The sequence below is a fragment of the Odocoileus virginianus genome, chromosome 11 (assembly GCF_023699985.2).
Source record: "Odocoileus virginianus isolate 20LAN1187 ecotype Illinois chromosome 11, Ovbor_1.2, whole genome shotgun sequence".
Lineage (NCBI taxonomy): Eukaryota > Metazoa > Chordata > Mammalia > Artiodactyla > Cervidae > Odocoileus > Odocoileus virginianus.
In genome coordinates this window covers 636,998-649,057 of record NC_069684.1, presented here as the reverse complement: position 1 = coordinate 649,057, position 12,060 = coordinate 636,998, and the positions used below count along the sequence as shown (strand labels likewise).

Sequence of the window (12,060 nt, the reverse complement as noted above, 5' to 3'; positions counted from 1 at the left end):
GGCGCAGCGAAGGTGCTGGTACCGAGCACACACGGTGGTCCACGGGCTGCGGCCCGGCCTGGGGCGTGTCATTCCCGCGGGGCTGTCGGGTCGCGGGAAGACAGGCTCCCCCGGACCATCAAGCCAGAGGACCCCGCAGGTGGCCTCTCCGCCGGCGCGCCTGACGCGGCGGGGAGAGCCTGAGGTCGCGCGCGGCCGCGAGCTGGGCCAGGGGTTACGAAGCCGCCCCCGGACCTTCGCAAACCCGAGGACGCGGCGCGGACCCATTCCTGCTCTCGGGAGCACGGACAGCCGGCCTCCGCGAGGGCACCGGGCGGGCGGCGCGGGCGCGCACTGGGGGACACCGCGCGCACCGGGCGGCGCGAACCCCGGCTCGACCACCCGCCCCGCGCGCTCACCTGGTGCAGGGCGGTCAGGCCGTCCACGTTGGCCGTGTCCACGTCGGCGCCCCGGGCCAGGAGCCGCCTCACTTCGTCGGTGTCCCCGCTGGAGCAGGCGGCCAGGAACACGGCGCCGTCCTCGAAGCGGACCCGCGGGCCCCCGCGCCGAGCCTGCGGCCCCGCGCCCGGCCGGTCGGCGGGCTCCTGCTCAGTCGGCGAGCCCCGCCAGCGCCGCAGCTGCTCGGCCCGCCGCGCCCGCGCCGACTCGGCCCGCTTCCCGCCCAAGTGCTCCAGCTCGGCCATTGCCGCCGCTGCCCCGGGCTGCCGCCGCTGCCGAGCGCCTCAGCCGGGAGCGGAGGGCGGAGTCCCGCGCGCAGCCATCTTTACTGTTCCGCCGCCCGCACGCCCCGAGGCCTCAGCACGCAGGCGCGGGCGGCGCCCCGAGGCATCACGGGACTTGTAGTGGGAGCCCCTCGCGCGCCCCACCACTCCGGGCGCGCCCGGGACCGACCGGAACTTCAATTCCCTGGACGCATCCGGAAAGAGGCGGGGTCCGGAGGCGCTCAGCCTGGCCGCGGACGCGCGGGGTCACCTCTGGCCCGAAGGCGGGAGCTGTCCGCGGCCCGAGTCACCTCCGAGCGCTTGTTGAAAGCCGTGGTTTATTCTTGTTCTGACTTCCAGCTAATCTCGGCTCCCTAATTATAACGTCTGTCTTTTGAAGTGGAAAAAGTCGGTAATTATTCTTGCTTTCTATTGAGAAAAACTGGACTGAAAGTACTCGAAATTCTCGAAACCCTGCCCTGCTTGTAAATCCAGAGTTTTATTAACGTTGTAACTTAGAACGCATTAACAAGGAGCCCTGAAAAGACCCTGGAAAGGATCCTTGCAGTTTATAGTAGGAATCAACAATCTGTGTATGACTTGAAAAGTTTTTAAAAATTAAAGTCATCTGAGTTTTCCCTGAAACATCTTCCCCCAACAGAGGCTCTCTGAAAGTTCAGTTCAGTTGCTCAGTCGTGTCCGATTCTGCGACCGCATGGACTGCGGCATGCCAGGCCTCCCTGTCCATCACCAACTCCCGGAGCTTGCTCAAACTCTGAAAATAAACTTACACAATAAACTTATACAATTGTTTACTAAATTAAACAAACATGATAGTCTATATTTCCTAAATATGGTAAAGAAAATAATACTGATATTTTATATACAAGTGAACAACAGAACTGACAGTCCTGTATAAGTAAAACATAATTCTTGTTTTTTCTTCCAGTTTTATTGAGATATAATTGACATTCAGCATGTATAAGTTGAAAGTGTGCAGCATAATGACTTGACATATACATCGTAAGATAATGACCACAAGTAAGCTTGGGTCATCACAATACTGATACAAAATAAAACAATATATATTTTGTGATGAGAACTCCCAAGATTTACTCTTAACTTTCATATATAACATAGGGCAGTGTTAATTCTATTTATCATCTTGGACATTATATCCGTGCATGTGTGTGTGCGCGCGCGCGTGCGCGCACACAGGCAGCGCTTAGTCAGTCAGTCGTGTCGACTCTTTGTGACCCCATGGATTGTAATTACTTATCTGATAACTGGAATTGGTACCTCTTGACCACCTTCCTCCAATTCCCCCAGATCTGGTAACTACAGATGATCTGTTCTTCTCTTTATCTATAAAGATTTTTTGTTTGTTGAAGTATAATTAAGCTATAAACTACATCAGTTCCTGGAGCACAACATAGTGACATTACCAACGATCACCACAATTCTGTACTTTTAAATGTACTGAGTGTGCCAGTTATATTGCACATACATCAGGAAACTTTTATTAAAAAATCTTCTTCCCTGGAGAAGGAAATGGCAACCCACTCTAGTTTTCTTGCCTGGAAAAGTCCATGGACAGAGGAGTCTGGCGGGCTGAAGTCCATGGGATTACATGACTGAGCATGTGTGCACGAGGGTGGAGGGAGATGGGTTGGTAGCAATAAAGTGGTATAACTAAAAAAAAAAAATCATCTTCCCATATCGAAGAGATCAAAATAGAAAGTATCAGTAGTTTAAAAAGTAAACTACAAATTAGTGTGTGTGTGTGTATGCGCGCGCGCGCGCGTGAGTGCATGCGCTCACTTTTGTCCGACTCTGTGACCCCATGGACTGCAGCCCTCCAGGCTCCTCTGCCCATGGAAATTTCCAGGTAAGAATACTGGAGTGGGTAGCCATTTCCTACTCCAGGGGATCTTCCCACTCAGGGATCCAACCCAAATCTCTTGCATTTCCTGAACTGGCAGGTGGAATCCTTACCACTGGCCCACCTGGGACGTCCATACTCCATTTTTTAAAGCAATGACACCTGTACAGTTCATGAAAATTTTTCAGCATGGCCTCTGTTCTCGCCAGTTAACATACCTCCCTCTGGTGGACAAATAGGGACTGTACATTTAGCCCATGGAGCTTTTTTTCTTTTCCCTGTTACCCCGTTTTTTGTGTTTGGTTCCCAAAACTACAGGTCTTTGCTTGTTTTATCATACCATCTCTCCTTTCCACCAGAGTTAGCATAATGCCTGGCTCGTCTAAAGGACATTTGAAAGATTTCCAGGCTTCCCTGGTAGCTCAGCTGGTAAAGAATCCGCCCGCCATGCAGGAGAACCCAGTTCAATTTCTGGGTCGGGAAGATCCCCTGGAGAAGGGACAGGCTACCCACTCCAGTATTCTTGGGCTTCCCTGGTAGCTCAGCTGTTAAAGAATCAGCCCGCAATACGGGAGACCTGGGTTCGATCCCTGGGTTGGGAAGATACCCTGGAAAAGGAAGTGGCTACCCACTCCGGTATTCTGGCCCGGAGGGCTACTGTCCACGGGGTCGCCAAGAGTCGGACGCGACTGAGCACAGCACAAGCACAGCACATTCTCAGAAAACCGCCGGAGGAAGGAATTAATTTCAGTTCCGAAGACAGAACAGCAATTGCGACACAATTACAGTTGAGGTGGAAAACAAGGAACCATATCGAAGAGATCAAAATAGAACGTATCAGTAGTAAAATGGGCAGCCAACTCCAGCGTTAAGACAGAAAACACGTCCGCACCGTAAGTGGGTGCTGACAATAAGTGAGGACCGACAGCTGACTGGACAGGAACGGGATTCCCGTGTGGTTCGTGGCTCCCGGCGGGGCCCGCTCCCGCAGCCCACGGGAAGCCCCGGGAGCTCCGCGGGCCTGCGGGGCCGAGAGGACGCCCAAGCTGCGGCCACCAGGAACCAGGGCTACTTAACGCCGGTCTGGGCCGGAAGCAAAAGTCCCGACTGGGCCGCCCGCGGGTTCAGGCGAACCGGCCGCTCCTCCCGCGGCCGAGTCGGAGGCGTGGCGGGCGCGGCCCTAGCGCGCCCCCAGTCGGAGCCCGGCTCCGAACGTCCGGTTCCTCGGGCTCTCAGGTCTGACGGTCCTGAGGCGGCAGCCCCTCCGCGCGAACACCCGGACGGCAATCCGCTCCCACACTGACCCTCTCGGATCCTCCCAGCTCGCCTCCTCCCGGGACGCAGCAAGCCGAAGGCGAAACCGTCCCAGCAAGCCGCGCTCGCGTTCAAAGCGCGTGGGCGGGGCCCGCCCGGACCAATCACAGCCTCCCGGCGGGAAGGCGGGGCAAGGCAGCGGCCGGGCTCGCGCAGGCGTGGTGCCGGCTGCTCGGGGCCGTTGCGCTGCGAGGAGCAACCGTGCAGGTGAGAGAGGCCCGTGGGTGGGCGTCCACGGGCGGTGTGGGGGGCTGGGGGCGCTTTCTTTCTGCCTGAATGCGGAGCCTCCTCTTCGACTATCGGTTGTAGAACGGACGCTCTGCATGTCTTGGCAACGCGGTTGGCGCTCTGCCCCGGCCCGGCCGGCGTCCCACAGCCGCCCCAGCCGCCCATCCGACGTTTTATTAATTGTGTGTATTTGTTTTATTGTTCCTGATTCCCAGTATCTGCTTACTGAGGAAAGCAGTAAGGGTCAGTGTATAAACGGTGCTCAGTCGCTCAACCGTGTCTGATTCTTTGCGACCCCATGGACTGTAGCCCGCCAGGCTCCTCTGTCCGTGGGATTCTCCAGGCAAGAATACTGGAGTGGGTCGCCATGCCCTCCTCCAGGGGATCTTCCCAACCCACGGAGCCGAGCAGCGTCTCTTGGGACTCCTGGATTGGCAAGAGGATTCTTTACTAGGAGCGCCACAGTATATAAAAATAGTTAATGACCTAGTAAAATAACTGGATCCCAGAGATGATGGTCCTAAAGATGTGGATAAAGAAATTTGGAATAATTTACTGAATGTCTGTTGTAGTGTTAAATTAATTCTGTTTAACATACTAATTTGCCTGTAGTATTGCTGATTCTGGGACTTCCTTGGTGGCTCAGTGGTAAAGAATCCGCCTGCCAATTCAGGAGATGCAGGTTCCCATCATCTCTGGGTCAGGAAGACCCCCTGGAGGAGGGCATGACAACCCACTCCAGTATTCTTGCCTGGAGAATCCCATGGACAGAGGAGCCTGGTGGGCTACAGTCCATGGGGTCACAGAGTCAGACAGGACTGAAGTGACTTAGCATGCAGCACACATGTGTGAGTGCATTTCTGGATTCTCAGTTCTATTCATTTGACCTGTCTATCTTTACTCCAGGACCATCCAGTCTTGACAACTGTAGTTATGTATACATAAGTTTTGAAATCAGAAAATTGAGTCCTCCAAATTTGTTCTTTTTTCATGATTCTTTTGACTATTCTGGCTCCCTTGCATTTCCATATGCATTTTTAGGATCTGTCAATTTCTGCAAAAATAAAAAAGAGAGAGAGAGGACACTGGGAGTTTTGATAGGGTCCTGTTGAATCTACAGGTCAGTTTGTGAAGTGTTGCCGTCTTAAAAATCCATGGATATGAGATGTTTTGCCATCTATTTAGTCTTTAATTTCTTTCAACAATGTTTTATGGTTTTCGAAGTATAGACTTTGTACTTTTTGTTGAATTTATTCCTAAATATTTGTGTTGATGTTATTGTAAATTGTTTTCTTTTTTATTGAAATATACAATTCTGTATTAGTTTCTGGTATACAGCAAAGCGGTTCAGTTATACGTGTATGTGCATATATATATATATATTTCTCATAATAGATTAATAGAAGATACTGAATATACTTACCTGTGCTATAAATTAAGTCCTTCTTGCTTTATATATATGTTTATATATAAAGAGTTGGATGCAACTTAGCAACTGAACAACAAAGCAGAGGGGTACTTGTACCAGTTGACCAGTGGAACATATTTAATATGACGTCACCAGGGAAAAGATGGACTTTTCAATAAATGGGACTAGGACAATTGGTTTTTCATATGAGGGGAGAAACTCAGACTTGGACCCCTACTCACAGTACACACACAGATTGATTACTAGTGGATCGAAGACTTAAATGTGAAAATATCTAAATTTGGGGTTAAGGAAATTTTAATATACAAAAGTGTAAGTGTAAGAGATGTGTTTGTCAAAAATGCCATGAATGAAGTGCAGAGATGGTGGCAGACTGAGAGGCAGTGTTCGTGACTCACCCATGGAGGGAGACGGCCAGAGAAGTGGGCTGGGGGGCGGGGGGGGGCTTGTTTTAGATGAGCAATGAGACTTTGAGTGTATTTGTTAATGGGCAGAAGAAAAGAAGATTGGAGACACCAGAAAAAGAAGAAATTGATGGAGTGGAAGCTCTGAAGAGCTGAGAAATGTGTGGATTCCAAATCACGTGGAGAAGACCTCAGGCCTTGAAGCAGTGTTTATAAACCTCTGGTTGGAACACTGCCTGTCCCCAGTCTCTATGCTTGATCTGTGCCCATCCCCCCCACCCCGTCCAAACTGGTGCTTGACCATCAGCTTCTCTACTTGGCCCCTGAGGACGCGTGGGGAGCAAAACTAGACCCACACTAACTAATGCCTCAGGAGTTAGTGACTTATCAGTGGAGATAGACATTAATTTAAAGCATGTAGTGTTTTGTTTGTGGACTTCCCTGGAGGCTTAGAGGGTAAAGCATCTGCCTGCAATGCAGGAGACCCAGGTTCAATCCCTGCATCAGGAAGATGCCCTGGAGAAGGAAATGGCAACCCACTCCAGTACTCTTGCCTGGAAAATCCCATGGATGGAGGAGCCTGGTGGGCTACAGTCCATGGGGCCGCAAAGAGTCGGACACGACTGAGCGACTTCACTTTAGAACTTTAGTGTTTTGTTTGTAAAAACTTTTCATTGTTTTATACTTTATTTTTAAAATGTGTTTGCTTGAATAGATAGCAGGAGAGAAATGGAAAAAACTCAAGACTCCCTTCTCAGAATAGCAAGTAACACGAGGGCTGTCTCTGTCCTTCAGTGAACTGAAACTGGTACTAAGAATTCACTGCTGCTGACCCTTTTGCGGGCGCCCCCCTTCTCCCCAGGATCCCAGCCAGTGTGAACTAGCCGCTTCTACGTGAGGTCATGCAGAGAACATCGCGCCTGAAGCGAGAGCTGAGCCTGCTGGCCGCGGAGCCACCCCCAGGCATCACGTGCTGGCAGAACGGGGACCGGATGGAAGACCTGCGTGCGCGTAGGTGTCACCCCAGGCGTGTGGGTCTCAACCCTGTCAAGTTGTGCTGAGATATGAATACTGTGTGTTCCTCTGAATTAGGGCATGAGTGCATCTGCCTGCCTCATTTGTTACATTTATAAAAGGTCTCCATGACGTTTTTCTTTGGCCTTTTACCCCACCTCTTGCTGATTTATGTCCAAGACCTGGGCATCAGCTCTGAAGCAGTTCAGCGCCACAGATGTGTCACCTTTACGTATCCATGAGGCCAGACCAGGCAGCACGTGATCAGAACACAGCCAGCCACCCCAGCAGAGCTGCAGGTGTTTGTGGTCTATGGCCAGATCTCCCACGAAGTCCTTGTTGACACCAGCCTTGGGCAGGCTGGTACCTTGCATGGGGCTTGTCAAACCCTGAGAGCGCTGTCCCAGACCTAGCATCTCCGCCAGGACCAGGCGGTGTGCTGCTTTAGGTCACCCAATTACCTCTTTTTCTTTTTCTTTCAAGAGATACTAGGTGGAGCCAACACACCTTATGAAAAAGGTGTTTTCAAGCTGGAAGTTCACATTCCAGAGAGGTCAGTGTGAATTATATTTACATTTCCACACCAAACCAGTTACTGGAAGATAGCAGGGTGGTATAGTGTTGAACAGAGGACTTACAGGACCTGGATCTTAGTCCTCATCTTATCAGGACTTCCTGTGACCTCTAGCACATATCTTTGGAGTTCAATCTCTTTCTCTTAAAACTGGGCTAGATCACATCTAATACCCCCACCCCCCACCCCAGGTTTACCACTGCAGTAACACCCACATACCATTGTGGTAACACATATAACATTGCGGTCACACACACATAACCGTGGTAACACAGACGCACCACTGTAACTCACACGCACCATTGCAGTAACACGCACATAAACTGACCATTTTAACCCTGTTTAAGTGTATGGTTTTGGGGCATCAGATGCATTCACATTGTCATCCAGCCACCCCACCCCATCCATCTCTAGAACTTTTTCATCTTCCCAAACTAGTGCCCCACAGCCCCGTGACAGCAGCTCTCTGTCCCCTCCTCCCTGGTGGGCCCCATTCCCTCTGCCTGTGTAAAGGCCCCTGTTCATCCAGGTCTGCTCTAAGATGCTCATCAGGGGGCGATGGTTGTAGTTTGTGGTTTGTAGACACCTGTTCACAGGCCAGGTTTGTTACAGGTCCCGAGAGAAGTAGGTCAGTAATCCCAGGGATGTCAGTTCTGAGACACACAGGGGTTTTTCAAGGTGTGTGTCTCACAGGTAGAGAGCTACCAGGTGTAGTGTGTAAATCAGAATTGAACCCTGTTTTTCAAAATCCATCTTTATAAAACTGCAGCCAAGACTGAGGAAATCTGGGTGGTAGATGAGACTGAGGAATAATTTTTGTATTTTTTTCATGGGTGTACTGAAAGTTTTGCAGCTCTGTAGGAGAGGGACCTTATTCTTAGGAGATCATGCCAAAGTATTTCAAGGGCTAGGGACTTGATCCAGGTGGTGGGTAAAAGAGTTTTCAGTACTGTAAATTTTCATCATAAAAATTGGAGGAGAACAAAGGTTTGTCTCTCAAAGGTTGCTGTCCTAATTAGTCGTCAGCAGCTATTTATAATGTCAGAGCAATATTCTAGTGAAACTTTCCCTGTCCTCCTGTGCTGTCAAAGGTACCCATTTGAACCTCCTCAGATCCGATTTCTGACTCCAATCTATCACCCCAACATCGACTCTGCTGGACGGATTTGTCTAGACGTTCTCAAGTTGCCACCAAAAGTGAGTGGCGGGGACAAGGTCCACCCTCTAGCCTCATGTGATTGGAGAAGCACATTCTTAGAGCCGCTACCTGGCTGTCCATCTGTCTGTCTGTATAGGGTGCCTGGAGACCGTCCCTCAACATCGCAACCCTGCTGACTTCTGTTCAGCAGCTCATGGCCGAGCCCAACCCGGATGACCCGCTCATGGCTGACATCGTAAGTGCTCAGCCCACTTTCCCCATGTCCCACTCACTTTTCAGGAGGGTTGCGTGGCGGCTGCAGCTGACAAATCTCTTCTCTCTCCGTTGACTCTCTGCTTCCATCTTAGTCCTCAGAGTTTAAATACAATAAGCCAGTCTTCCTCAAGAACGCCATGCAGTGGACAGAGAAGCATGCGAGGCAGAAGGTGGGATGTCTGGCAGCTCTGACTTTGCTCCTGCCTCTTGTCTGTTGCGTGTGAATGTGTCTGTATACGTACAGGCGTTTATTAGATGCACTGAGTCCGTGCTGTACCCAAAGGTGGCTGGTTGATCTTCTCCTGCAACCTTCCTTATTCAGCAGATAGCTCAGCCAGTGGGAGCGAGGGTTTCTGGGAGCCGCCATCCACTGAGGACCACCAGACAACTGGGGTCTCTCCGCAGGACTCGGGGAGGGGCAGGGGTGTGGGAGGGGAGGGAGTGGACATGGAGGGAGGGAGGAGCCATGCCCCCAGCTTACATCGATAGTTCCCTCACTTAACAAAGGAGACACTTCAGGAGCAGAGACGATGATGAGCACACGTGGGTCTGCTGAGCTGTCCCCTCCTTGAGACAGGGTCATGTAGCCGTTAGTGTCAGTAGGGAGAAGAATTAACGGATAAATGGCACAGGGGATGGGAGCTGCTTTGGAGAGAATGTCCAGGAGGAGGCAATGAGGCCCCAGGAGAACGTTTGTTGTGAACCGTGTTTGGTGTGAACCATGTTCGGTGTGAACCTCGGAGAAGTTCCGTGCGAACCGTGTTCAGTGTGAATCCGGGAGATGTTCAGTGTGAACCGTGTTTGGTGTGAACCCAGAAGTTCAGTGTGAACTGTGTTCGGTGTGAACCATGTTCCATGTGAACCCAGAAGTACAGTGTGAAGCATATTTGGTGTGAACCCAGGAGATGTTCAGTGTGAGCTGTGTTTGGTGTGAACTGTGCTATGCTTTCCCATCTGCTCCTTATCAGGTAGACGAGGAGGGGACGCCTGGCAGCGCCCCCAAGGCGGGTGGCTCAGAGGGACCCAGCACCACACAGAAGAGGAAAGCTGGGCAGCTGAGCAGTGGTGGAAAGAGGTTTTGCCCTGACGTTTAGGGATTGTCCTGGCCTGTTTTTGCCGGGATGGTCCAATTTGCCTACATTTTGGGAATGTTTTCTTTGTACTTGATGTGATTGTTGTATCCTGTGAAACAGACCTTGTATATTTATGTGTTCTGCTCTACATTGATTCTCGGAGAGTTATTTACCTTGTGCATATTGATTTTAAAACTTTTAAGCCTGAAAAATAAATAGTCATTTAATGTTGAATATGCATTTATCCTGAATGTGTGCCTGGGAGCAAACTGGCCAGAGAGCTGTTCAGAAGGAGTGTTAACGATATTTGGAAGAGTCGTCCTTTATTTTGCCAACCTACCAGCATCACTCAGGACACAGGATGGACATGTGTCTAAAGGAGCTTTAGAGACCATTTGGTGACCGCCATGCTTCCAGGATTCTAGGTTTCAGATGTCTTAATGTGTTGCGGGGATAAGGCCATCACCCTTCTGTGAGTGGTGCTTGCGGCTTTCACTCTGTGGCTGACATGGCTAATCAGAATACTGTGGCGCAACACTGCATATTCAACAAGTACTTGGTGACCACCTGCTATGTGCCAAATGTCTGATACGATAATAGACAAATCACGTGATGATCACACAGATTCACATGGGTCTTCACAACCCCTTGTGTCCCTGGCAGCTTCATCTGACGGCAGGTACTAAGGTGCCAAGCTCTAGTCCCTGCCCAAGACTGGCCAGGGCCCTCAGGCCTGTCCTTACTGTTCTGTTCAGATGATGGAGCAGGCGGACCCGGGCCTGTCCTCACTGTTACTTTAGATGACGGAGCAGGCGGACCCGGGCCTGTCCTCACTGTTCTGTTTAGATGATGGAGCGGGCGGACCCAGGCCTGTCCTCACTTAGTTGATGACGGAGCGGGTGGACCCGGGCCTGTCCTCACTGTTAGTTTAGATGACGGAGCAGGCGGACCCGGGCCTGTCCTCACTGTTAGTTTAGATGATGGAGAAGGCAGACTCGGGCCTGTCCTCACTGTTAATTTAGATGATGGAGTGGGCGGACCCGGGCCTGTCCTCACTGTTCTGTTCAGATGATGGAGCAGGCGGACCCGGGCCTGTCCTCACTGTTCTGTTCAGATGATGGAGCAGGCGGACCCAGGCCTGTCCTCACTGTTCATTTAGACGATGGAGCAGGCGAACTCGGGCAGAAGTCAGCTGAGGTGCAATGAGGTGCCGAGGCAGGGAGGCTGCATACCCCACCGTGTTGAGCCTGGTGGTCCTAGGCCAGGCGGGGCTCAGGACACACAGAGGGCCCCTCGAGCCATTTCTCTTCCTCCACTGTGGAACCGCCCCGCACTCATGGCGGCCTGCCTTAGGACACGGACGCAGTGACAGACGACGGCATCAACTGAAATGTGGATTTTCTGCGTGTCCCCACTTCATGTACTTCCAGCTCCTACAGAATTCTTGAAACCACTTCTCCAAATCAGCTACCGTTCTGTCATTCAGGCCCAGGAACTCACCTGCTGTCCTGTACTAGGGCACATGTGTCTCAAACTGGGGCTTACAGATGCCATTAGTGTATCACCCAGGAAGCTTCATATGTAGGAACCGAACAGCTGCTGACACTGGGGCGGGGCGGGTGTCTGCATGGCTGGGTTGGGGGCCCCACTCACACGTGCTGTCCGCACTGTCCCTCGTGGAGGGGCTGCCAGCAGCCATCAGGGCCGCGTGCTTCCTGTCCACAGCGAGCGTCTGCGGCAGGAGACGCCCGTTTCCACGGTGCTGACGGGGGGCCAGGCCCGGTGTGAAGCCAGATGGCCTTGGAGTCACTGCGGGAAAGCACAAGCTCCCTCCGCAGCTGGCCTCCAGCAGGTCTCAGCTGCCTGGCCATCACGGCCGGAACCTCATCCCCCGGCCTGCAGCCCTGACTCTGCAGTCCACGCTTCTCGCAACAGCAAGCTCTTCAGGTGATGTATTAATAAAAGCCAGATTGTACCTCCTCCTGGAGCCCGAGAAAGCCCTGTCTCCTGTCTCCTGTCCCCCAGTG

At 51.8% G+C, this 12,060-nt stretch overlaps 2 protein-coding genes across 9 annotated transcripts in view; one reads left to right on the top strand and one right to left on the bottom strand.

Moving 5' to 3' along the window:
* PPP1R12B (protein phosphatase 1 regulatory subunit 12B) overlaps positions 1 to 824 on the bottom strand; it is a 171,197-nt gene extending 170,373 nt beyond the window's left edge. For 2 of the 7 annotated variants that reach the window (XM_070473799.1, XM_070473800.1), the window contains exon 1: positions 399 to 824. In XM_070473799.1, the coding sequence (XP_070329900.1) occupies positions 399 to 683 (285 nt within the window). In that variant the 5' untranslated portion in view covers positions 684 to 824. The remainder of the gene's footprint in view (positions 1 to 398) is intronic. The other 5 variants (XM_070473797.1, XM_070473796.1, XM_070473794.1 and 2 more) reach the window with 5 other exon arrangements.
* A 3,173-nt stretch (positions 825 to 3,997) lies between these two features.
* Positions 3,998 to 10,267, top strand: UBE2T (ubiquitin conjugating enzyme E2 T). 2 transcript variants are annotated; one of them, XM_020882021.2, is made up of 7 exons: positions 3,998 to 4,104; positions 6,821 to 6,969; positions 7,456 to 7,525; positions 8,638 to 8,743; positions 8,842 to 8,940; positions 9,053 to 9,130; positions 9,929 to 10,267. In XM_020882021.2, the coding sequence occupies exons 2-7, from the start codon at positions 6,861 to 6,863 to the stop codon at positions 10,052 to 10,054; spliced, it is 588 nt and encodes a 195-aa protein (XP_020737680.2). In that variant the 5' UTR covers positions 3,998 to 4,104; positions 6,821 to 6,860; the 3' UTR covers positions 10,055 to 10,267. The 2 variants fall into 2 exon arrangements, with proteins under 2 accessions (XP_020737680.2, XP_070329902.1); XM_070473801.1 differs by having other exon boundaries at positions 4,046 to 4,105; positions 6,803 to 6,969.
* The last annotated feature ends 1,793 nt before the right edge of the window (positions 10,268 to 12,060 follow it).

What these genes read in the sequence shown, in the direction of transcription:
- UBE2T (XM_020882021.2), top strand. Translation starts at nt 6,861, where the DNA reads ATGCAGAGAACATCGCGCCTGAAGCGAGAGCTGAGCCTGCTGGCCGCG. An exon ending in TTCTCAAGTTGCCACCAAAA is followed by an intron (nt 8,744 to 8,841) that starts GTGAGTGGCGGG and finishes CTGTCTGTATAG; the next exon opens with GGTGCCTGGAGACCGTCCCT. An exon ending in AGAAGCATGCGAGGCAGAAG is followed by an intron (nt 9,131 to 9,928) that starts GTGGGATGTCTG and finishes GCTCCTTATCAG; the next exon opens with GTAGACGAGGAGGGGACGCC.